The following is a 23,784-nucleotide window of genomic DNA, read 5'->3' on the forward strand; positions in this document are numbered from 1 at the left end:
AGCGACGAAAAGCATGGCGAAAGAGCAGCGTGAGCGAGTTTCTCGGCTTGCGGGGGGGGGGTTGTGCTGTTGCCGAGCAGCTCAGGAGGGGCCACAGGTGAACCTCCCACCCATCTTCTGCCCACCGCCTCAGAGCTGTCCTGCAGGGTCAGCAGGGCCCAAAGGATTTTGTTTTGTTTCCAGTTTATTCCTGTCCAATCGCTGCATATCCAGAGGGTGGAACTGCCGCTAAGGGTGAGCAGAATTCTGATCTGTAATTAACAAACCAGACATGCGCCACGACAGGTGTGGCTGTCAGCTCATTCACACTTGCACATCAGTGGCCCTGCTTGCTCCCTCAAGCATCCTGTTAGATTTTTTTTCCTCTCTGTTGTGACTCTCAGTTGTTATTTATTTTTTGTCCTTCTGTGTCCCTTCGGGGTCTCATGTAGAAAGTTGGTCGTTCATTCTGCTGGGAAATTGTCCCCCCCAAATCCTCCAGGCTGCAGGTGGGTGACAAGGCCCTGCCTTGGAGAGCGGCTGGATCGGGGGGGGGGGGGGCTGCCATCCCAACCAGGGCTTGTAGTCTTCATTTGCTGATACCTCTTTTTGGAATAAAAAATAATAAAATGATAAATACCACAGCTTTGCATGAGGTCTGCATTGCTGGTTGAAGGCAAACTGTCAAATTCTGAAGGGATCTCTCAGCCGGCATCCCTGGGCTGCCTCGGCCGGCATTGATGGTCCATTTTAGGAATGTTTTCCTGGAGACCAGGCTGAGAGGGGCTAGACGTAGGTTTTGGGCATGAGAAAGATCCTGAGCAGGGAGGGGTTAGGGAAGGATGGCCGGTCAAATCAGGTCACGGGAGGTTGGCCTCCCAACTAATCTCACTGGGGAATGAAAGCCACATAAAACTTTATCAGAAATAGGAATGTTAGAACTGGATTAGCTGGAATAACAGCTTTCCTCCCACGGTTACGACGTTCCCTTGCTCCCGTGCCTGTGGAAAACTCCGCCTGGTCCGAGTGCGTAGCCCCGTGGATGGCTGCAGACGGGATGCCGCACGGAACCTCCCAGGTCAGGGGCATTGTATCCGTGAAAACAACACACAGACAATGGGCGAGGGCCGTTGAGTCCCAGTCCTGCCTGCAGTTTTCCTGGAGGCCTCTCCTGATGGCCCCCGGGGGAAGAAAGGTACTAATTTAGATAGGCTGGGGCTCTCCTGCTGTGGAGGGGGCTCTTCTTCAGCTCTTAGCAAAACCATGGATTCTTAGCTATGAGTGGAGACTCCAAGTTCAGGAGCAGTTAAATCACTTGCCAGCAGGATGATAATTGCTCGAATTTGCAGAGAGCCTTTATTTTTATTTTTTTTTCCGGCTGAGCTCGGTGGGAATCGGGGGCCTAAACCGAGCAGAGGTTTTGCCTCTTTTTAACCACTTTGCAAGGCGAAGGAAGGAGGCCGCCCCCTCGCTGGCCATTACCGGCCGCGGCCGCTGGAGGCCGGCCGGGACCGCGGGGCGGCTGCGGAGTGATTGATAAGGGAGTCTGCAGGGGCGATCCGGCTCCCCACCCCGCCTTTCTGCTGGGCTGGAGAGCTAAAATAAAAAAATGCTGATCTCACCCTCCCCTCGGGCTGCCTCGCCATTGGCCTCCCGGCTGGGTTCACACCGCTGGGGGGGGCGCGGGGGACAGGCAGCTGCCGCCACCGACCGAGGTAAGCATCCGGAGATCGCTCGGCGGGCGCGCTCCCCTCCCGGCTTCTGCGCCTCCGGACCTCGCCGGGGGTCCCGCCAGCGGGGAGGGCGGGGGCCCCCGGCTTCAGCCAGGCTCCGACCCTGCGGCGGGGAGGGTGGCCGCAGGTGCAGCCCCCCCCCGGCCGAGCGAGGGTCTGGCGGAGGGGCGCGGGCTGGGGGCCGCCGGGGACGGGCTCAGTGCCAGGATCCCCCGCGAGTTGGAAGCGGGGAAAGCCAGCAACGCCCCCCGGGGCTTTCTTCTGCCCAGACCTGACCTGGGCTCGCTGGCACCGGAGTCGGTGGGGGTCGCGGGGGCAACCCCGCCCTGGCCGGGCCGGAGCGCCGCGGGCGGCTACCTGGCCACACCCGTGGTGAAGGAAGGGGGGCTCCTCCAGGACGGGAGGGTCACCTGGTGCCAACAATTTGGGGAAAGCGGGGCTGGGTGGGTGGGATGATTTCTGGAGGGTGTGAATTTAGCTTTGATCTGGTTAGCCCAGGCCGGAAAGATTCTCTGCTGGGGGCGGGGCTGGGGTTATTCGGGCGATTAGATAAAACTGGCTTGGAAAGGGATCTGCCCTTCAGGAGCAAGAGCACCCCTGAGCTTACCTTCGCTTTCTGCGCCATAGAACATTTCGCGGCTCTGCTGCACAGAAAAAGCCGCCCCCCCCCCTTCCTCCAAAGAAAGGGGTGTTTGACTTGAGAATAGGCTGAAACGGTCTTCCAAGAACTTGGTTAGAGGAATTTCCTCTAAAAATGGAAATAAAACAACATTGTCTTCCTCCCATGTCTGGTCTTTCAGAAGTAGTTGAAATTCCCAGCATGCTGGTCCTGCTGGGCACCGTCGGGAGAAATGCAGGTTTTCCACCCCTGGGAGTTGTGGGTGAGGGGGAGTGGCAAAATGGTTTGGCAACTTTCTCCCAAAGGTTTAGACGGACCACACCGAAACCAGACGGGATGCTTGAGAGAAGCGTCTTCCCCAGTTGGATATCCAGTTCCTCTTCAACACTGCAGAAAAAGGGGATCAGTCCCGCAGGCTTCTTGCCACCCCACAGGTCACAAGCAGCCAAGGCAGAAGTTCAACCCATCCAGCTTGAATTTCTACCGGTTGGCAGCTGTGAGGAGGGTAAAGCCTGAACTGGACGTTTGCTGAACTCACTCCTCTGGGGGCAAATCGACCCGCTTAGTTGAGGGAGGGTTAGTGGCTGCACTGAAAAGAGGGTTCCCAGCTTCATGCTCCTCCGGGAGAACTCATGCGGGTGTCCAGAAAGGCAAGAGGGACAACCCAGCTAAGACGCTTCCCCTGGACCCCCCCCCCCCAGCCACCACCATCTCAGATAGCACCAAGGAGAAAAGGGGTGCAGCCAAGGTTTCTTTCTGACAGCTTAGCTTTCCATCTGCGGGGAGCCTTTGCCAAAGTCATGGCAGGGCTGCCAAGCTTGCATTTCTCAAGACGTAAAAGGAGGCCTTGGGAACCAGATCCCAGCCGTCGGGTGGGTGGAGAGCCGAGTCAGCTGGTCGAATAGCTCATTCAACGCTTCTTCCTCCCCGCAGCGTGGCCCATCAGCAGCTGGCACGCTCGAAAGGCCAATCCCGTTTCCAGCCAGCTCAGCGGCTGCGAAAGCTCTGGGGGGCGCGAAGTGCTTCTCGGCATTGATCCGTTAGCCCAGATCCTTGAAACGGTGTCTGTAATAAGTGGCCCTAATGCAAGGTTCGTTCAGCCTCGCCCCAAATCCCTGTCCCCGTATCCAGGCAGCGCAGGTGCAGGGATTAGGACGAGAGAGCATTGTGAGAATCATGAGGCAGGGAGTTCCCCTGCTCCATCTGCCGGGAGCATCCCCTGTAGCTCCGTAAACACGTTTGCCGGACATTGTCCCTGCTTCTCACAAGCTGTGGCTCTTCACCTGCCTGGCTGGGTTTTCTTGCAGGGGGGACACTTCGCCAGCTGCGTCTTTGCTGCACTCACCATGACGACTTCGTACCAGAAAGAGCTGGAGAAATACCGAGATATCGATGAAGACAAGATCCTCAGGGAACTCTCCCCGGAGGAGCTGGACCAGCTTGACCTGGAGCTGCAGGAAATGGATCCAGAAGTGAGATGAAGGGCGGGGCAGAAGGGTTCACACAAAGTCTGGATTTCATTCTAAAAGTTTCCAGAGAGGGAAGTCAAACAGTTAGAGATGGCCTTGGAGCCTCCTCCCGTGGGAGTTTGGAACGCTGGCAGTCCTGCCCAGAATAGCAAAAATGGGCAATTTCAGCTTTTGGGGAGAACAAGGAAGCTGTGATCCCGTTCCACCACCGCTGCCTCCCATTTTAAGCACGCTGGGTCCTGTCTAGGCTGATCTGCCTTGGCTCCAGTGGCCTTCACAAACATTCAACAGGTGAAGCTGGGCAGAGCGTTTGAGAGAGGCTCTGACATTGGCCCAGCGGACACACTTGGAAGTTGGAGCGCCTGCTGCAGGTGCGCTCACAGAAAGGCACCCAGAAGCCTGGTCTGTTCACAACGCGGTCGCATCCCGGGTATGCTGGCTTGCAAAACGACCCATTTACAGATGCAGGCAGTGAAGGTGCTTCCCTTGATCCTGCCCAGCCCTCTAGGATGCTTTTGACGACCTCAGTTAACTCTTATCCTTGTGGGGGGTGGTCTAGCCAGCTGGACACACTACCAAAGCAAGCCTTGGGCCAGGACCCCCAACATTTTTATTCCCAGCACGTAATTCAGGAGCAAGGTATTGCTGGATGGGGGAAGGAGATGGGGATGAGATATTACTAAATTATTATTATTACTAAATTATTATTATTATTATTATTATTATTATTTTATTGTAAACCACCCAGAGTCCCCCTTTTGGGAGAGATGGGTGGTAATAGAAATTTGAAAATAAATAAATAAAAATAATAATAGTTATTATTATTATTAAATTTATCTGCCACCCGACAACCCAGTATTGCAATGCAATGCTATGCTTTCTTCTTCTTCTAAAAACAAAAGGGCCTAAAATGAATGTCTGGGTGGGAGAATCATCCCAGGAGGGGCCTGCAGGTGCCCCTGTGCCAGGGCCAAGAGGTGTGCCCCCTGCAGAGATGCCCAAAGCTTCCCCAGTCGGGTTTACAGGGCGTGGTAAGAAGGTGTTCCTATCATGCCCGCTCCCCGCACCCCGACTTCTGCTCTGCCTCCTAGAACGTGATGCTCCCGGCTGGGCTCCGGCAGCGGGACCAGACGAAGAAAGGTCCCACCGGGCCGCTGGACCGTGACGCCCTGATGCAGCACCTGGAGAAGCAGGCGATGGAGGCAAAGGAGCGGGAAGACCTGGTGCCTTTCACCGGCGAGAAGAAGGGTAAGGGCTGCATTTGCCACCTGGACGCCGCCGGCCAGGCCGGCCACAAGGAAGTGCTTGGATGAAGCCTGGGGTCCCCCCTCCCTCCCTCCCTTCTCAGCGGGCTGCGCAGACCTGGAAATTCTGTTTCAGGCCTTTCAACCTTCCGTCTGGATTATGGTGCCCCTGATCCCACTCAGCCGTTCCAACAGAGGCATCTGCTTTGCCAGCGGAGAACCCCCCTTGCTAGGGGACTTGCAATGCTCTGAGCTGTGCGGGGGAACAAGCACCCAAGAGATCTTGGGGGGGTTCCAACCCCCCTGGGCATGTTGGGTCTCGGACAAAGGCGAAGGGTTGTATTTAACTCAGCCCAGAGCAGCCAAAGGTTCAAAATAGCCCAACGCACAGCTCAGATGTCCCGCAGAAGGTATCTTGCCCGGCCTGGGAAGATCTTCGGCATCCCTGCAGAATCTCAGCAGGCCAGACGCAGCCGGTGGCGCCGAATCCAACGGGGCTCCCTTCGGAGCTCGGAGCCCTCGACCTCCCAAGGCAGCTGGGACTGGCCTCGAGACCAAAGGCCTGCCCTGTGCTGGTGGTACTCAGCTGGCCCCACGCCTTCCCGGCAGATGAAGCAGCAGGGCCAAGCAAGGAATCCCAGGGGGGACGGGCAGGGCAACTTGCCCGCATCTGGCGCTGCTGAAAGTTTTGTGCCTCCTGTTGCGGACGGGGGCATCAGGCAGAGAAGACGGTGCAGCCGAGCTCGGATCCAGGCTCTTGCTGAGCGCCTCTCCTGGGGGCTGGAAGGAAAGGGAGGCAGTGGGTTGCAAATGAGGTTCTCCCCAAAGGGAATTAAGTCTTCTAGGATGTGTGGCGCCTCTCCGCACCACAGCCGTGCTGAGTTTTGCAAGGCCAGCAGTTCGTCTCCCTTCAGTTAAAGATCCTGCTTCATGCTTAGGTGGGGCAGGTGGGCTCCTTCAGGTGGGGAGACCCAGAGCGCCATCTCTCCTGCCCTCTCGGTTCCCACCCTCCTCGACGTCTTTCCTTGCAGAACCGATAAAATATCTGAATCTTGCGGAGAGCAAAGATTCAGGACTTACTCTCCCCATGCCTCTCTTGCTCAAGGACTCCATCACTTGGGCCAAACCAGAGATTTTCCTGGAAGGTTAAAATGCTCACGCACTTCCCCCAACCCTTTTCTTTCCTTGGCTTCCTGGATTCATTTTTAAAGGAGGAAACCAGTTCCCTACCAGATCACAGCCCCTTTGCAACCGTTCTCATCCCGTTGCCAAACCGTCACTCCGATGCAAGGTGCTGAAATATTAACTATTTTTCTTTCCTACTCTTTTGGGCTCACAAAGGACCTTTGTTTAAAGCAGGCCGGACTGGCTCCGTGCTGGTGGCCCCGCGTTTCGGCCAAAGGCACCTCTTGTTTTCCTCCTTCCATGGCTGAATCGTCAAACATCTGACTGCTATTAATAAATCTGGAACTTCCTCTGCGTGTCCAAATTGCCGGCGTGAATGAAGGCCGTTTCAGGGGCATTAGAGAGGGACTGACTCCAGATAGCATGACACGGAATTGTCATCAACTTGTCTGGAATCCCCACAATGTTAATGTTCAATGGAGTAAAAAAAAAGGGGGCATCATTTTGCAGAGTTAATGGATGGGGAGGGAGGGAGGGAGGGAGGGAGGAAGTATTTTGAGGGCTCTGTTGCTCGTAAAGGAGGCTGCCTGGCGAAACCCTGCATGAGTCACTGACAGAACTACATCTTACTTCGATCCTTTTGCATCTGCGTCTCTCTCCCAAGTTTCGTTGTTTCCCGTCTCTCCCTCTGCAGGGAAGCCTTTTATCCCAAAAGATCCCAAGAGAGAAATGCTCAAGGAAGAAGACGTCATTCTGGAGCCCGAACTGGAAGAAGCTTTGGCTAACGCCACCGATGCCGAAATGTGCGATATCGCAGGTGAAGGAAGGGCCAGCGGGGAGGGCAGAAGAGTGGGTCGCACCAGAGGCTCAGTGGAACCTCCCTATCCAGAGGCAGTCGGCTCTGAACTGCCTTTTGCTGCTGTTGCAGGCAGGGCAGAAGTTTAGGATGCATGCATGACGTGCACTTCTAATTTTAAAGATTTTGTTTTTTGGGGGGGTTATTTATTTATTTATTATTCAAATTTCTATCACCGCCCGTCTTCCCCCAAGGGGGGACTCTGGGCTGTTTACAATAAAATTAACCATTTAAAGCCATCCATATCTATCTATCTATCTATCTATCTATCTATCTATCTATCTATCTATCTCCTGCGGGGTATGCAGCTCATTAATCAACCTCAGCCCTGCAAACCTCGCAGGACATAAATTCCACCAAATTTTTTGGAGAAGAGAGCCTTGCCTGGTCCAGCCAGCTCGAGAGAAACTGGGGTGTGTGTGTGTGTGTGGAGGGCCAGCGGTCTGTCCCACATCAACAACAAAGTCGCTGGGCGCTCCCCCTCCGCAGGTGTAAGCCGATAGGGCCGCAGAGCTCAGCATTTCTGATTTTAGTCCCTGCCCGGCTTCCCGCCAGGTCTGGTCTCAGCCGGCTGGGTGGCCGCTCGTCTTTAGGAATTGGAGCCGGGCAGGGCTCGGCCAGGCCGGAGCAGAAATACCTGCCCCGACCGTGACGGATTTGCAACAAACCTGTTTTATTGACCCCAACTCCGATGGGTGGTTTTTCTTCTGCTCCTTTGCAGCCATTCTCGGCATGTACACCCTGATGAGCAACAAGCAGTATTACGATGCCATCTGTAGCGGCAACATTACGAACACTGAGGGCATCAACAGTGAGTGGCTTCGGGGGCTTCCCAGTGAGGGCAGGAGGGAAGATGCAGGGTCAAGTTTCTAGCTCTCATGGCCGCAACATGTTCCCCTGCCTTGCCGAGGGGATGAAAGAACCAGAGAAGTCACTTCTGCCAGTTCCTGCCAGGGCAGCCCCCTCTAGCGCATGCAAGGCAGAGCCATGGAAAACTCAGTTTTCCCCATAATGTCATGGCAGAGCGTTTCTAGCTGTTTGGGGAGGTAGAAACAACCTCCCTGCTGTTGCCAGGCCTTCAAGTAGGCATCCTCTTGAATTTTTATTTTATTTATTTATCAAATTTTGTCACTGCCCATCTCCCCCAGAGGGACTCTGGGTGGTTTACAATAAAGCTAAAAAAGAGTAAAATGCAATAAAAACATTTTGGACATACTGAGACATCGGATAGATTTAGCAGCCCAGAACATCCCCCTTTCACTCTGGGTTCTGGAGGGGGAACCCTTTCCGTCTTGCTTGGCTGAACTCCATCTTCCATCCACCACACAGTCCATCATTCCCTGCTCCCCTGGAGAGCCAGCGGGAGATATGCCCTGGAGGGCAGAGGGGTGTGGCTTTCAGGCAAGGGGCATTTGCCAGCCAGCATTTGCCAGCTTCGGGCATCAGCCAAAGATCGGGTCTGGAGAAAGAGTCCAAGTGTGGGAGGAAGAGGGGAGAGAAGGATTGCCCATCTCCTGCTCCGACAGCATTCTTGTTCCTCCTTTGCCCCCTGCACCAACCCTCTTCGGTGCAGGTGTCGTTCAGCCTGATAAGTACAAACCCGTCCCAGATGAGCCGCCCAATCCCACCAACGCCGAAGAAACCCTGGCAAAAATCCGAAGCAACGCCAAGGATCTCGAAGAAGTGAACCTGAATAACATTAAGGTCAGTGCCATCTTTTCCTAAGATGGATAAAGCGGCGTTATTGTGAAAAGGAAGGCACGGCATAAAAGGAAAAACTAAAAGCAGTGGGGAGGGAAAAGGAAAAAATGACCCTCCAGGGTGCCACCTCTCCAGAAGTGGACCCTTCACCTGTTCTCTTGGGCAGGACATCCCCATTCAGACGTTGAAAGAGATCTGCGAGGTGATGAAGACAAACACCCAGGTGAAGAAGCTCAGCCTGGTGGCGACCCGGAGCAACGATCCGGTGGCGCATGTAAGCTCAGGTGGCCCTCTTCTGGGGCCTGGGACGCAGGGGGGTCCATGTTTGGCTCCCCTGCGGGGCGTACCCTCTAGGGATGCCCCCCACCGATGCTGCGGCTTCAAGTGTCTCCCCGACCCGTTTTTCCAGGCGGTGGCTGAGATGCTCAAGGAAAACAGGACTCTTCAGAGCCTCAATATCGAGTCCAACTTCATCACCAGTGCGGGGATGATGGAGGTCATCAAGGCCATGAAGGGGAACAACACGCTGTCCGAGCTGAAGGTGGACAACCAGGTGAGGGCCCTGCTCGGAGCCGGCTCCACAGGCTGTGTGGCGAGGCCTCTGGGCCTACCAGCCACTACGAAGCCGCCGGGTCAGAATCGGGGGTCCTGCCCTCTCCCCCGTTGGGGAAGGGTGGCATCTTAGGGCCCCCCGAGTTTCCGCCTCCCACCGCTCCTCTTCCCCCTGCAGTGCCAGCGGCTGGGCGACTCGGTGGAGATGGAGATGGCTGCCATGCTGGAAAACTGCCCCTCCCTCATCCGATTCGGGTACCACTTCACGCAGCAGGGGCCACGGGCCAGGGCGTCCATCGCCATCACCAAGAACAACGAACTGCGTAGGTTGGCCGGGCCCTCTGCACCTGAGACAGGGCACTCCCAGGGGGGAAGAGAGAGAGAGCGCAAGAGAATGGGGTGCAAGAGAGAAAGGAAAGGAAGAACCAGCCGGGGTGTCCTGGCCCCTGCCCTCTTGCTTTTCAACTCTTTTCTTCCTGGCAGGCCGCAAACAGAAGAAAACATAAGGACCGGGGCGCTGTCTCCAGTCCCGGAGCGCCTTCGCGTGGCTCCGTCCTTCTCCTGGCCGGCTTTGAACTCAAAAGCGGCCAAATTGCTCCTCTCAGACCGATATGCCCAACTCAAGAGCCTCCCCGTCTTTTAAATACCTCTGTAAATAAAGAGATCTGAGTGATGCCCCCAGAGGGGGGAACCAGCTTTGCTCGGAACCGGCTTTGTTCTCCGCTACAGAGCAAGGGCATTTGCGATCTTTCCTAGACGAAAGTGATCTTGGAACGATTGGGCGTTTGATTACCTGGGAGGGAAGCACCATCGAAGTCTTGGGCACCCTCGTTGTGCCTTTTTGCCACCTCTGTAAATAAAGGGATCAGGGTCATGCGGCCGGAGGGATGAACGGCCTTTGTTCTGAACCGGCTTTGTTCTCTGCTCCGCAGCACGGACAGTGCAGTCGCTCTGAGATGGAAAATGGTTATTCATCAGTTAGGCCCTTGTTTGCCTGGGGAAAAGTGGCATCATCAGATTCTTGGGCACTAATAATTTTGAGCGTGTGGCGGTTTCCTAAACGCTCATGACGAGGAGGGTGCATTTTCCATCCCGGTTCAGAGAACTGAGCTCCCATGTTGCTTGGTTAATCAAAACCAGCTCAGGAGCAACAAAATTCTCAGAAAAGGTGGGCAACAGCCCCCACCCCATGCTTCGCTACCCCTTCAGCCAAACATAGGTCTGGGGTCATGCAGCCCAGTAAACCGTCAACGATGACTTTCAGGCAATATGAGCTGAATTCCCCCAGCACGCCAGTCGAAACCCTAACCACTGGGGCCTGGTGCCAGGCTTGAATAATTTTTCCCCTCTGAGAAGACAAAACTCACTGCGTGGTGGAAATTTAGTTTATAAGAAAAGCTCAAATGCAGAAATGGGCTTGTACATTTGCCAGACCTCTCTGTCCCAAAGATAGATTCCTTCCTTCCTTCCTTCCTTCCTTCCTTCCTTCCTTCCTTCCTTCCTCCCTCCCTCCCTCCCTCCCTCCCTCCCTCCCTCCCTCCCTCCCTCCCTCCCTTCTCTGGGGTAAACAAATCGCTCAAAGATTTTGGGAAGGAGAATGAGACCTATCTAGGCAATGGCCACCAACCTGGGGGGGCTCCACCTGCTTGGAACCAGGCCCAGCTTTTCAAGGACTGCAACCAACATTCAGGGGATGGATTTGGGACCGTCACAAGTTGCCTTGGCTCAGCCCCCTCCCAGGGCGTTGTGGGAATAAGCAGCAGCCCAGAAGAGGACGGGGGGACCCGGAGCAGGCCAGGCAGCGCATTCAGCGCATAACCAACCAGGACCCCAGAGTGCAAGCACAGCCCCCGGGGTTTCCCCCTCGGCCAGGCTGGCTCCTGGTGGCCCAGGGCTGCACCCTCAGCCTGAAACCGGAGGAGTGCAGAGCAGCAGGGCTGCTGAGAAGCTGCCACTCTGGAGAATTATCCCAAGCAGGTGCTGAGGGAGGCCGAGCGGTTCAAGTTCCACCCGATCTTGGAACGGCTCCCGCGAGGAGGAGGAGGAGGAGGAGGAGGAGGAGGAGGAGGAGGAGGAGGAGGAGGAGGAGGAGGAGGGTCCCGGCCTTTAAAGACACGCTGATGGCTCCCTCGGGGCGCACAGTTCCATGGCAGCAGCCTTGAGCCAGCCCAGGTAATTCACACAGCACCGGCCGGCTCTCCCCGTCCCCCACGGCTGAGCCACGATGGGAGCTACGTAACCAAAGATCGCGGTGGGGCCACAATGCTCTGAAATTCAAGACAGGTGGTGGAGAAATATAATATTCTGAAATTCCCCAGGACGGTGCAACCCCCTGCCTGCAGGTAGCGTGTGAGGAACGCCCCCTCCTTGGCTTTTACGTCAAGTTGCTAAATAAAGAAAAAAGAAGCCGCCGCTTTGTATAAAACTGCTCTGTCAGCAAGTTCAGTCAGTCACCGGGTTACAGTCTGTGAGCGGGACAAAGGATGGGAATTTGGATGGCATTAAACCAACCGGCACCGAGTTTCCAAATTCTCAGGAAACTCCCTCCCTGGTTCTCCCTGGACATTGAACCTGAGTGAGTCCGGGCGCTTTTACTTCCCAAAGTATAAAACAAGGTTCCAGTCCTCATGGTTTGGAATACAGCACTGGTTTAAACAGAGACGCCACAAGCTCCTGACACCAAACCCACATCTTTGTCCATCCAGCTAAACAGGAGCACTTTCCCTAAATATACATTTATTCTTTTATTTTGAAGATTTCTGAACGGCTTTTTCCCCAGCCTTGCTCGGCTACAAAGGGCCGAATGGAAATCGTCTGGCAAACTTAAGAATGCACCAAATTCAGCCCCCACAGAAACAAAACAGGAAACGCAACTGAGCAGGAATGAAAACAAGTAACAGGAATACTAAAAGCCGAAACAACAAAGTCCGCAAAGGGGCGTTTCAAGTGCATGAGGGTCACAGTGTCAGGGCCAGAAGTCTTTTGTGCATCTTCTGACAGAGGCCAGCTTGGTGCCCCCTGGTGCCCTCTGCACGTCTCCAAGGCACGGCCGGTGGAAAGCCGTTCCTCTGCCCAGGGAAGCGACCCGTTTCGCCGTCACGACGGAGGCAGCATTGGAGGATCTTCCTCATCGGAATCAAACTCCACGTTCTCATCTTTGACCCACTTGCCTGACCCGTCTTGGATCCACCCTGAACTGCCAGGAAAGGAAGGAAATGCGGCTGAGAAAGGGGACCCCTTTGTCGCAGAATAATGCCCCCCACTCAAAGCCCCTCGGAGTTACCTTTTCAGCTGCAGGTAGTGCTCCAAGGCTCGCCGCCTCTCCGGATCGTCGGGCCCAGAAGGTTTCCGCGCCGTGCGCCCCTTTCCTTGACGGGCAAACTTCTTCCTGGGAGCACGCCCTTGAGTTTCTGTTGGTCAAGAGAGAACAATGGTGGAAGTGCGTCTGCGCTTGCTTGCGGGCGACACCACCGGGGATGGCAAAGGCAGGCATGTCGTGCCAATGTAGCCAAATGGGGTTTAGGCAGTAAGCCGTGGTTAAGCATACTGTACAAATGCCACTTCTTACACCTAAACAAGATTTCACATCCCACGTTCCCCCCTCCTGTCCTCTGCGCCACCCTGGCTAACTCTGAGCCTTCTCCTGGCGTGTCGCCTCTTGGGCCTTACGCCCCCTGCGAGGTGGGTCTCCCTGGCTACTCTTCTCTTCCACACTCCCGCTGCTCGGCTCTTCCGTTCATGGGCCACCCTTGTAAAGTTTGGTCCCCTCCCCTTCCTTTGCTTTCCTGGACAAAAGCACTTGAGCCTGTTTCATCCAAGGCAAACCGTAGTTTATTCAAAGCCGCAGGTGTGTTTTGCGTCCAACAGGAGCATGTTGGGCTTGCCATTGCAATGTTCAGCACCAGAGACGAGAAAACGGTTTCTGACCTGCCTCCGGGCAAACGGAGCTCGCTTCCTCTCCAACCTGCTGCTCTTCACCCACCAATGCAGAACTGGAGGACTTGGGCAGCCCTGCACCACCAGCAGCTCTGAAGCTGGCACTCGCCCCTGAAGAGCTGGCACCGGCCTCGCCCCTGGCCTCCCTGCACCAAATCAGAAACCGCAGAGAGCTGGATGGCATCGTTCACCACCTCCCTGGTAAGACGGCTCGGAAAGCGAAGCCCCCCCTGCTCGCTCACCTTTTGGGCCGGCAGCAGCTGCTGTAGGGCACAGTCTTCAGCAAGGCGTTCCAGGTGATCTTCCGCGTCTGGGCAAGCAAAGGGGCCGGCCCCAGGGCCCCCTAAAGAAAGAAAGCAGGAATCCGGTGGGTTTTATCAGAGGCCCTAAAGCTACCCCCGTGCTAAGCCTGCCATTTTGGGCGCATTTATTTTGGAATAAGGACTTATTTCTAAAGAAATGCACACTGTTGGAAAGAGTCACGGGGCTGCCTTTCCGGGGCCAAAGCACAGCGGGATCTACCTGGGCGCTGTCTTCTTCCGCCTGCAGGTACGCCTGGTGCTGGCGTTTCTGAACTTCGTTCTCAAGGGAATGCTTCTTCCCGTAAAACTTTTGCAAACCTGTTACGGAGAGGGTCAAACAGGTGCTCAGCAGCCGGTCTCTTGGGTCATCTGGAGGAAACAAAGTCTTGGGGCCTCGGTCTTCCCCATCTGTGAAAAGGGACTAAGTTCTCTGTGGTTTGCAAAGGCCAGCAAATGGATTTTGCAGAAAGCCCCCCAGAGTCAAGATTCTCCGGTTATTAAAATAATTAATAATTTAATTTTCAGCTTCTCCTGGTCTCATCTCCTGATAATTCCTCACATCGCTGCCATTTCTGTATTAGCATCTCTCTTCCGTAAGCCTGGCAAAACCTGTTTTTGTCCTCCATTTCTTAAATTTTATTCAACAGACCCTCCGCTGGCGACACAGACACACAACCTGCTGCAGTGCCAAAACGCACAAAATTGTAGCACCTTCACTAGCCTCTTGAATGAAGCCGAGCGTGACGCAGAAATTAAATTGAGCACCGAATCTGGGAGGATCCCGGCAGACTTACTGGCTAAGTGTTTCTTTCCTGAACGGTGAACCGTGAGCATGTCCAGAGTGTCAAAAACCGGCCTTTGGAAGCAGACGGTGCAGGCGTACCTGGAAAAGCATGGGAGCAAAGTGGGAGCCCACTTCAACTGCCGGAACCGGGACTGAGAGGCAGGCTTTGCCCCGCCGCCCCACTCCTTACCCCCAGATCACGCGCAGATTAGACCCATAGCTGAGTCAGCAAGCAAGGTCTCACCTGCCATTGCGCAGGAGCAAGGCTTCGTCCTCGGGAATGTAATTGGCCAAAAGCTCAGCCACCCTCCGTTTCTGGATAGGGAGGGAAGAAGGTGGAAATCCAACAGGTCAAGGTGTTCGAGAAAACAGGCCAGAGAGGCCCCAACGGTCCCAAAGGGCACCCTGTGTGGGCGTATCTTAAGGGCAACAGGCAGGTTGCGCAGGACCGAGATTCCCCACGAGTGGGGCAAAGCTGTGAAGGCAACTGACCCGAGAGGTGTGTCCATCCCAGCCCTTTAAACAAAACCACACGCTTCGATGCTGTGGTGCTTCTGAGCGCACACAGAGCGCCAGGCTGCTTTCCAAACACTACTGCGCTGTTCTAGGAGTAAAGCGCTTCCAGACGTCGACTTCCTGTCATCTTTACACCAACCCAGTGAGGGAGACCAGCTAGGCCGTTGTCATGCTCCGGGGGGGGGAGGAAGGAGGGGGTGAAAGAAAGAGGGCGAGGCCCCCTTCTCTTAGCCCAGCCGCCCCTGAATGGGGGCCTTCCTGAGTGCTGGACTACCAGCCCCATCTTTGCCTGCAACGATGAGAGCTGTAATCCAGCCCTTCTGGAAGGCAGCCCCTCGAGAGCAATTGCGCATGCACGCGCTCTGCACATGCTCCGGCAGCGCCCGGGCATTTAGGACCACGTGCAGAGCTCTGGCCAAAGGACAGGGGGCCACGAGCAGAGGCCCCCAGCCGCGCCCCCGCCTCCCCCTCACTCACCTTGAGCACCTGGAGCTGGCCGGGGTCATCCCCCTCCCGCTTGAAGGACATGGCCCCCCACCCGCTCGCTCGCCCCCCCGCCGCCGCCCCCCAGCTGCAAGAGGAAGAGGCTCTCTCCAGGCAGGGCAGAGCTCGGACTACATTTCCCAGCAGGCCGCCGGAGCCCTTCCCCGCTCCGCCAATCAGACACAGCTCCCGGCCGGCCGGCAGGGGGCGCCCCGGCCTGCCGTTCCCGGGCGCCTGCGAAGAGGGCGAGGGACTCCATTTCCCAGCAGGCCGTGCGGGAAATGTTGTTTGCGCTGGCTGCTGCCAAAACAGCGCTCGCGTCGCCCCCCCCCCGGGAAATCTCGCAGTGCGTCCCGGGAAACAGCCCCCGCCCCGGCGCCGCGGTGGGGCCCCTTTCCTCCCACGGCGGCGGGGCGGCGCGGCTGCCTTCGGCCCCCGTCCGCTTCTCCTTGGGGGGGGGGGAAGACCTCCAAGTTGCCGGCAGGAGGAGCCCCGTCCTGGAGGACTACACCCCCCATCGTCCTTTGCGGGAGGGGCGGGTGGGCCATGTAGTTCGTCCTCCGGGGCTGCTCTCCCCCGCCGACTCGGAGAAAGGGCGGGGGGGCGTGTCGAGGGGCAGACCGGCCGGGGTCGGCGGCCCGTCACGCCCCCTCTACGGCTGCCTCCGTATATCGGCGGGGGGAGGGAAGGCGGGGGGCGATGCAGCCTCCCAGGACCACAGTTCCCAGAAGCCTTTGCGGGCGGGCGGGGCCGGGAGCGCTCCGGTTCAACCGTCTGTCGGAGCAGCCGCCGCCGCCGCCGCAGCGCGATCGTCGGGCGGGCGGGGCGTCTGGGGGTCCGGCGGGGGGCAGCGCGAGCCCCGGGGGCGCCATGGGCCGTTCCGCACGCCGGCCGCACGCCGCGGGGGAGCCCCGGCCGCGGCGGGCGGGGGGCGCCTGCTGAGATGCCCCCCGGGTGGGCGCAGGGGCAGCGTCCCGCGGTAGAGGTCGGGCGGGCGGGGGCGCGATGGCCTCCCCCTCCGGGCAGGGCTCCCCGGGCGCCGGCGGGCTGCTGCGCGGCAGCCGGGCGCGGTCCTACGGCAGCCTGGTCAGCTCGCCGGTGCGCGAGCGGCGGGTCGAGCACCAGCTGCGCCCCGGAGACACGCTGCAGGGCCTGGCGGTCATGTACGGCGTGACGGTGAGCCCGGGGGGCCGGCGCTGCTCGGCACGGGCGCGGGACAGGCGCACCCCCGTCGCCAGGCTGCGGCGCCGTCCTGCGGGGCTGGAAAGGCAGCGGCCCCTGAGCACGCACAGAGCGGCTTTCTCCCCTTATGGGAAGGAGGCGGGGGCCGAAGCTCAGGGGGGGGGAAATGAATCGGGGGAGGCAGTCAGGTGCTCCCCCCTCCTCCCTAGCACGGGCAATTCTGAGATAGACTGCCTCTCCCTGTGGACGTCCTTTGTTGGGTTTGCACTTTATCCCTTCTCCTGGGTGGTTCCTCTTCTAATCCAGGTCCCCAAATCTGCCCGGGGTCTGCCCAGCAGCACCTCTCCCTGAGTCTTAAGCCACAACTCCCATGAGCCACGGCAGGCAGCCCAGCGCCACAGAGTCGGAGGCTCTACCCGTGCAGAATCTCTCCAAAATTTTGCCCCTAAAATCAGCCAAGGGACCCGGGACCTGCAATCTGAAGCTTGCAAACCTAGAATTTGGCAAAGCGGGCCAGCTGGGGTTGTTTTTGTGCAGGTGCAGATTTTTCAGTCCTTGAGGACTAGCACCCTGCTTTGTCGGCCCTCCATTTTGTGAAGCCTGCAGGCGCCCAGTAGCCCTTTCCGTTCCTTTTCCAGATGGAGCAGATCAAGCGGGCCAACCGGCTCTATACCAACGACTCCATTTTCCTCAAAAAGACGCTCTCCATCCCGGTGCCGGCCCAGCCGAAGGCTTTGTCGAACGGATTAAACTTCGACGACGAGGAGGAAGAGGAGAAGGAGGGGGGAGCCACACCTCCCCTGCCTGAGGCGACCAAGCAGAAGCTGCCCCGGAAGAACGGCACGTCGGGGGGGTCGGTCCCCAAGCACGACCTGTCCGCGGCCGATTTTCTCTTCAAACTCGATTCCGAGATCCGCCGGTCCAAGCAAGCAGCGGCCAAGAAGCTGCGCGAAGGGGAGAGCATGTGAGTTGGGGGGGTCTGCCGGGGGCAGAAGGTTACAGGGGGGCTCTCCCGCCTGTGAGCGCTGAGCCGGCGGTGTGGGCCCAGGTGGCTTGCTGATGCTCCTAGTTTAGGTAGCTCAGGGCCAGTGAGCCAAGCCGCGTTGGGGGAGTGAATACTTCGAACCTTTTCCCCCTCGGGATGCTCCACGATGGAGGCAGAAGTTACCCAGATGTTTGCACTTGGGAGAGAGAAATCTTACTGCAGCTTTTCATTTATGCTGGGCTTAAAAACGGTTAAGGCAGGGAAGAGCTGAGTCCGGCTTGGAAGGGGCCCCACCAGATAATCCCAGGGCGGCAGGATATTTGGTATGAAGGTTTCAGGCCCAACTCAGAACCCTCTTATGAAACCAGGCTAGACGTTGCTCGGGCACAAGATGGGCCTCTGTTTGGGCCACCAGGGGGCGCCCTTGATCTAAAGCAGCATCCGTCACACCCATCCTTGTGTGGTTCTAAGTTCTGACAAAAGACACCCGTGTTGTAACAAGAGGAGGGTTGCAGGCTGACTCTTGCAAGACCGGTGGGGAAATTCCACCTTCCTGCATTTCCCCCCAGCCCCGGTTGGATTTTTATTTACTCGTTTAGTCCCGCTGAGCTGCGCAGCTTGGCTGGCTGGCATGAGCCAGCTAGGAGTTTGGGGGCTTTGCAGACTTGGCTTCTCTTCTGTCCTCGTGCTGCGGGGGCAGGTGGGTGGGCCTCCCCGTCTGCTACACATTGGGATCCATCCGTGCAGGAGGCCAGGTGGGCTGGGGGAGGAAGCAGATGCCGATGCAACTCTCTGGGACGTGCGCACTGGCTCCGGTGGGTGGGTGGCTTGGCTTAATTTTGGGGCATTTTTAAAGTCAGAGACACATTTATTCGCTTGCGGTCTGCATGTGCCTTTGGCAAAGGAAGGGTTGGGCACCCATCAAGCAGAAACCAATGGAATTCTGAATTGTCTGCACCTGGCACTTGGTGGTAGAATGCCCCTTGGTCTGGGGGTTCTTAATCCATGCCATCCCGATTCATCCATTCCAGCTAAAGGGTGGGTTTTTTTGTTTTTTTTTTGAACTGCTGGATTTTGCCCTAGATGGCCCACCCCAGGAACAGGGAGCTGGGCCAGGCAAGGTGGCGGTGCCTGTCCCTGGCACCCACTCTGGATCTTCAGTAGGAAAATGAGAGCTGTGTGTGATTTCTCTCTCTTTCTCCCCCCTCTCCCCGCCTTATCTAGGGTTTGGGGGGATGCAGCGGGAGCGCCCTCCGGCTCCTACCAGGGCGAGCCTTCCCCCCGTGCCCAGCAGCGGGCTGTCCTCGGCCCCGTGCCACTCACCAGGATTGCCCGGGCCGACACCCTGCATGACCAAGAGGACGAGATCTTCAAGCTCTGAGGCCCCCTGGGGTGCCAGAGTCACCTCTGACCCCCCACGCCGTGGGGCAGAGCAGATGCCACCCGGAAAGGACCCCCTGGAGCTTCCTTGCTGGGGCAGAGGACCGACCCTTCACCTGCTCCGGTTTCAGTTCTGCCTCCCTTCAGCCCCCCCCCCGGGACAATGGACGGCCTGGGGGTCCCTTGCTCCGTTCGGCCCTCCCCCATACCGCCCCCCCCGGTATTTATTGCCTCAAGTGCTTCTTTGCCCACGTAGCTCAATCTTGGGGGCAGTGGCCCCACACTCGCACCTCCTCTGTCCGGGTCCACCCCGAGCGTGCCGGAGGGCGGGTTCCTGGAAGCGGCTGTGGAGCACAGGCGTCCCTCCACGGATGCCGGAGGGGGGGCTAGTGAGCGGCTGCCCCCCCCTTCTTCAGCCCTTCTGATTTCTCTCTGGGGCCTCAGCTGTGATTGATGGCACCCTACTCTCTGATTAAATAACTACAGGTTTTGCTGAATTGGTGTTGCTGGTGTGTGCACGCTCAGTTGTCTGAAAGGGTTCCAGTAGTGGCGCCCAAAACTCCCCGGGGACCCGCAGCAGCCCCAGGAACCAGCCTGTCCCCCATGGAGCCCCCTGCCGCCCCGCCTCCGCGTGATTCCCCCGTCGGCTGCGGTCCATCCGAGCGGGATCAGGATACTGTGCCAGCACTCCTGGAGGGTGCCCACCGCCTCTCCCGACAAGACGCTGCCCTGGGGTGGCCCCTTTTCCCCCAAGCAGGCGAGGCTTTGCGCCCCAGGGTGAAACGCGGGTGGTGTGGGTTTTTCATCTTCATGATCGGGGCGGGGGGAAATAAAGTTAGAAAGCAAAATCAAACTTGTGAGGATGTGAGAGTGAAGGGCCTTCCTGAATTTGAAGCTGGGGAAGGGAGAGGATATTTTGGTGGCCACACGCTCAGAAAAGGCTAATTTGGGAGCAAAGCATTTCGAGGCCTTTGCCACGCAGAGCGCGTCTCACCTGGGTGCCTTTTTCCGGCCCGCGGGAAAGAAGAAACACGGAACTTAAAAAAAAAGAAAGCACAAGTTTATTTTCAGATCCCTGAGACAAACATCACAGGCAAGGTAACGTAACACCCCCCCCCCAAATCCGAACCAATCCAAATGCTTAAAAAACCACACCTCGACCAGAAAGACTTGAAAATGGAATCCTCCCCGTTTGCACTCTGGGACCCTTTTAGCCTGTTGGAAAATCTCCTCTTCCGCTCTAAGCTTCTAGTCCTCATGCACCGCAAGGGCGGCCCGCCGATCCTCCAGACCACGGAAGTGAGCTTGGGAGGGAGAGGGGGGGTTTCCGGGACTTTGGAGCCCCCTCCTTTGAAATTGCCCTGGTACGAAACCCTGGGACAGCAGGGGTCAGCAGCTGAAGCAGCGGCAAGTCCCTTTGGCCCTTTGCTGACCCGTAGACACCCCCCCAGGTGGGGCCTCTGCGGTCCTTTACCCCCCCAGGCCTGCCCCGGATCCCTCACAGCTTCCCCTGGTCGATGAGCTGGCTCAGCCCCTGGCAGACCCTCTCCAGGTGGGGCTCGAAGGGGCTCCCCGGGCTGTACAGCCGGGCGAGGAGCTCAGGGTCGGCGAAGTGGTCGAAGACGTGCCGGATGCGCCCGTGGGACTTGGCCGTCAGGTGCTTCTCCACCAGCCGCAGCAGCAGGTCGCGGCACTCACTCAGCAGCCGCGCCAGCACAGCCTGCTCAAAGGTGAAGGCCACCTCGTGGAAGCTGACAGCCGTCATGGCGCCCTGGCGCAGCTTGCGCCGGAACTCCTCGGCCAGGGCCAGCTCGGCCTCACTGAAGCGCTGGTTGCGGTACAGGACGGAGACCTTGACCGCCACCTTGACCAGGTCCTTGATGACCTTCTGGGACTCGGCCCGGCTCCGCGTGTGCTCCTTGGAGATGCGGTAGAGCTCGTCCAGGACGGCGCCACTGGTCTCGTCGATGACCATGGTGATGGTGGACTTGCTGGCCATGCGGCTCAGGATCTTCTTCTCCGCCTGCAGGGCCAGGTTGCGCGAGCTGAACGCCTCCATCATGGCTGCGGGGGGGGGGGGAGAGAAGGAGCAGCCGGCTGAGGGTGGGGGGCACGGGGGCCCCGGCTCAAAGTGGACAGCCTCCCCTGGCCCCACCCTCGAGCCCTGTGGCGGCTTTTTCTGCAGCAGGAGACTTACTTACAAAAAAATGGTTTAGTGCCTGAAATCTGAAGGGAGCTCACGAAATGGGTGCCGCGTTACTAAGGAAAGCTTTTTTTGGTTGTTGTTTTTGCCAATTCTGCACTTTCACTTCAGCTCCCTCTGTGTACAGAGCACATTCCCCTTCCTGCCTCTCCCGCCCCTCAGCTCTTTGTTCCTTTTTGCCTGACGCTGAAGACACCTGTGTGTCTCCAAAGCTTGCCCGGTTTGAAGGGAGCTTTGAGGGGGCCCAAGAAGATGTCTGCCCTGGTAGAAATGTTGGAGAACAGTCTTTCTGTATCCAGCGCAGGGACTGGCCAAAGCCATATTTTCAAAGAATCAAAAGAGGAGGTGGAGCGGATTCGCCCAGTGCCTTTTGCAAACTGGCTTTTGTGAGCCTGCCTGGCACTTCTTTTAAAGTCAGCGTTTCCTTCCCTTGCCCTCCTAGCTACCCACTCCCCCTGCTCCAGGTGCCACGGGGTTTTCTTGCTTTTAGCTGTTTCCTGTAGCAGAACAACCTCAGTTCCTCTGAGAGCCTTTTCGTTGACTTGCAGTGCTGAAAAAGCCAGGAAAATGCAGAAGCAGGCTGAGATGGGGGAGTCCCCCACAGCTGAAAAGCTTTTGGGGTGGGGGACAAACAGCAATGCCATCAAATTTGGTCCACGATCTGTGCCCCCTCACCCTTCCATAGACTCCCAGGGCGGAAGATGGCCCGCAAGGGAGAACCCATCTTCATCATCTAATTTATCTCACTGGAGGGCTTGGAGGATAGAGAGGAAAAGTGTGCCTCTGAGCATCTGCAGAGGGCACGATTCCCAAAGAGGGCTGTCAGTAGCCAGGAGGCTGGAGCCAAGAACCACCGTGAGAGCTGCAGGACAGGCCAGAATGGGGGAACCGGAGTGGGCGCCTACGAAGAGGCATCTGGCGCTGCCCCTTTGCTTTCAAAGCAGCCGCCCCTCCCCCAAGCCTTCAGCTCTGCAAGTTGTGGTCCCAGACACTTGAGGGGGAAGGAGGCGGGGGAAGGTGGCTCAGATGGGCATCCGCTGCCCCGGTGCCGAAACTGAAGCCAGTTTTGCATGCGCCCTTGGCAGCTGCTGGGCCTTAGAGATCGGTCCTCGGAGAAAGGAGGGGCAGGAGTTCCTGAACGGGAGGGAGGGAGGGGGTGTGGAAGGCTGCGGCCCACCAAGAGGCGCCCCGAGGCTGGGCCAGAAGGCAGGCAGGATTCTGGGCCACGCGATGGTGCAAGGGCCGTTTGCTTAGCAAGACTTCTTATCACCGCACCGACTCACCTAAGAAAAACCCCTTATTTCTACAGCTATTCCTCGGGATAATTAAGAGGATCTTCCAGGCATCAGCTCGCTCTATCTTTGATATTATGCAGGTGGTGGAGCAAAGAGTCCCCTTTTGGGGGAGATGGGCGGTGATAGAAATTTGAAAAAGAAATAAATAAAATAAAGGGGGCAAACTGCCCTTCACAAGCTCCATTTCCTTGGCAAGAGCACCTCGCACCCGGGTCGGAAGCAATGCCAGGAGGTCTGTTGGGGTCTTGTGCAGCCAGACACGTTTTTTATTGTGCACCAAGCGATGGGCCTCTCCCTTTGCCCCAGACACGGATCCTCTCACCGGTGCACCATCTTGGAGCACACACCCTTTCAGTCTTGAGGACTAACCCCTTGCTGGTTTGTTTTGAAAGGGCCCTAAAACAAATTCGCCCCCACAGTGGTGGCAAGATAGCCATCACTCTGGGCGTGCTTCTGGCAAAACGCTGTCTTCGCGCTGCTCTGCTCTGCTCACCCCTCATCAATTCTTACAGGATCTGGGTCCCGCGCGAGGTCCCCTTGGAGACAGCCCAGCTGGATCTCTCTCCTGTTCCCTTTGGGGCAATTAAAAAGTGTCCATCCCCCGGACGTCTGGGGGGGGGACGCTCAGGGAGGGAGAAGGACCACCCTTTGCATATGCCCAGAGGCACAGTGGTTCTCATCTAAGCCTTTCCATGCCGCCCTGAGCCTTGGATTAAGCCAGCGCGTCTTCTGGGGAAGAAAGTTCAGCCCTACCTTCTCGAAAAGGACTTCCCCAATCTTTCTTTCCTCGGCCCGTGACTCAGCCCTGGGGCTGGTTGCAACACGGGGGGAGGCGGAATGAAGGTGCCCCCCCCCGCCCCAAAGGCTAAGGCGAGGGAGAGGCACCGTTCCCTCCCCCTCCCCAAAGAAGCCTCCCCGGCGGTCCGGCGCACCCCACGGGCGCATCACTCACCGGGGCCCCGGAGTCCTCGTGGCGCACCCGAGCCCTCCCTGCCGGCTTTGGGCGCCGAGCACGGGCGGAGGAGAGCCGCCGGGAGGTCTCCCGCCCGGGTCGCCCCCACCGAGACTTCCTCGAGCTGCGAGCCCGCCCCATCAGCTGACGAGCCGGAGCTCGGCGCTCGGCAAGCCCAGGGCGAGGAAGCGCTCGCCGACCGCCGCCGGCCGAGGTCCTGCGAAGCCCGGGAGGCGGCCGAACCGGACGGGCCGCATGTTTCAGGCGCTGCGTCACAGGCTGCCCCAAGGCGCCTCCAGGGCCGCCCGCCGGAGCGGCTGCCTTCCCCCCCGCCACCCCCAAGGGCTAGCTCTGAAGCGCGGCGCGGCGTCTGGGCAGACACGTGCGCGCACCGCACCGCACCGCACCGCGCCGCCGCCTCGCCTCGCCTCGTTCCCGGCGGTGGCCGATCGAGAAAGGGGCGTATAGTGCGTGGCCCCTAAAGGCCT

At 57.9% G+C, this 23,784-nt stretch overlaps 4 protein-coding genes across 5 annotated transcripts; 2 read left to right on the forward strand and 2 right to left on the reverse strand.

The window, feature by feature from the left end:
* The first annotated feature begins 1,594 nt into the window (after nt 1-1,594).
* TMOD4 (tropomodulin 4) lies at nt 1,595-9,832 on the forward strand. Its single transcript, XM_063316919.1, has 10 exons — nt 1,595-1,694; nt 3,639-3,803; nt 4,892-5,048; nt 6,864-6,986; nt 7,747-7,836; nt 8,599-8,729; nt 8,893-9,000; nt 9,136-9,279; nt 9,457-9,601; nt 9,762-9,832. Exons 2-10 carry the CDS (start codon nt 3,678-3,680, stop codon nt 9,782-9,784), a joined length of 1,047 nt encoding a protein of 348 aa, XP_063172989.1. The 5' UTR covers nt 1,595-1,694; nt 3,639-3,677; the 3' UTR covers nt 9,785-9,832.
* Nucleotides 9,833-11,970: 2,138 nt separating this feature from the next.
* Nucleotides 11,971-15,366, reverse strand: SCNM1 (sodium channel modifier 1). 2 transcript variants are annotated; one of them, XM_063317141.1, is made up of 8 exons: nt 15,294-15,366; nt 14,545-14,615; nt 14,311-14,399; nt 13,737-13,834; nt 13,457-13,557; nt 13,206-13,360; nt 12,562-12,688; nt 11,971-12,469 (listed from the first exon to the last, which is right to left on the reverse strand). In XM_063317141.1, exons 1-8 carry the CDS (start codon nt 15,342-15,344, stop codon nt 12,430-12,432), a joined length of 732 nt encoding a protein of 243 aa, XP_063173211.1. In that variant the 5' UTR covers nt 15,345-15,366; the 3' UTR covers nt 11,971-12,429. The 2 variants fall into 2 exon arrangements, with proteins under 2 accessions (XP_063173211.1, XP_063173210.1); XM_063317140.1 differs by having other exon boundaries at nt 11,972-12,474.
* An 856-nt stretch (nt 15,367-16,222) lies between these two features.
* Nucleotides 16,223-19,343, forward strand: LYSMD1 (LysM domain containing 1). Its single transcript, XM_063316913.1, has 3 exons — nt 16,223-16,475; nt 17,120-17,445; nt 18,691-19,343. The coding sequence occupies exons 1-3, from the start codon at nt 16,305-16,307 to the stop codon at nt 18,845-18,847; spliced, it is 654 nt and encodes a 217-aa protein (XP_063172983.1). The 5' UTR covers nt 16,223-16,304; the 3' UTR covers nt 18,848-19,343.
* A 978-nt stretch (nt 19,344-20,321) lies between these two features.
* On the reverse strand, nt 20,322-23,424 carry TNFAIP8L2 (TNF alpha induced protein 8 like 2). Its single transcript, XM_063316948.1, has 2 exons — nt 23,297-23,424; nt 20,322-20,910 (listed from the first exon to the last, which is right to left on the reverse strand). Exon 2 carries the CDS (start codon nt 20,906-20,908, stop codon nt 20,345-20,347), a length of 564 nt encoding a protein of 187 aa, XP_063173018.1. The 5' UTR covers nt 20,909-20,910; nt 23,297-23,424; the 3' UTR covers nt 20,322-20,344.
* Between the last annotated feature and the right edge of the window lie 360 nt (nt 23,425-23,784).

The sequence above is a fragment of the Candoia aspera genome, chromosome 17 (genome assembly GCF_035149785.1).
Source record: "Candoia aspera isolate rCanAsp1 chromosome 17, rCanAsp1.hap2, whole genome shotgun sequence".
Classification (NCBI taxonomy): domain Eukaryota; kingdom Metazoa; phylum Chordata; class Lepidosauria; order Squamata; family Boidae; genus Candoia; species Candoia aspera.

Bases quoted from the DNA above. Each gene is read 5' to 3' on its own strand.
- SCNM1 (XM_063317140.1), bottom strand. From the start codon at position 15,344: ATGTCCTTCAAGCGGGAGGGGGATGACCCCGGCCAGCTCCAGGTGCTC. The intron at 13,835-14,310 runs GTAAGTCTGCCG...TCTCCGTAACAG, and splicing joins AGGAAAGAAACACTTAGCCA to GTTTGCAAAAGTTTTACGGG. The intron at 13,361-13,456 runs GTGAGCGAGCAG...GATTTGGTGCAG, and splicing joins AGCTGCTGCCGGCCCAAAAG to GGAGGCCAGGGGCGAGGCCG.
- TMOD4 (XM_063316919.1), top strand. From the start codon at position 3,678: ATGACGACTTCGTACCAGAAAGAGCTGGAGAAATACCGAGATATCGAT. The intron at 5,049-6,863 runs GTAAGGGCTGCA...CTCCCTCTGCAG, and splicing joins TTTCACCGGCGAGAAGAAGG to GGAAGCCTTTTATCCCAAAA. The intron at 9,280-9,456 runs GTGAGGGCCCTG...TTCCCCCTGCAG, and splicing joins AGCTGAAGGTGGACAACCAG to TGCCAGCGGCTGGGCGACTC.
- TNFAIP8L2 (XM_063316948.1), bottom strand. From the start codon at position 20,908: ATGATGGAGGCGTTCAGCTCGCGCAACCTGGCCCTGCAGGCGGAGAAG.
- LYSMD1 (XM_063316913.1), top strand. From the start codon at position 16,305: ATGGCCTCCCCCTCCGGGCAGGGCTCCCCGGGCGCCGGCGGGCTGCTG. The intron at 16,476-17,119 runs GTGAGCCCGGGG...TTCCTTTTCCAG, and splicing joins CGGTCATGTACGGCGTGACG to ATGGAGCAGATCAAGCGGGC. The intron at 17,446-18,690 runs GTGAGTTGGGGG...CGCCTTATCTAG, and splicing joins CTGCGCGAAGGGGAGAGCAT to GGTTTGGGGGGATGCAGCGG.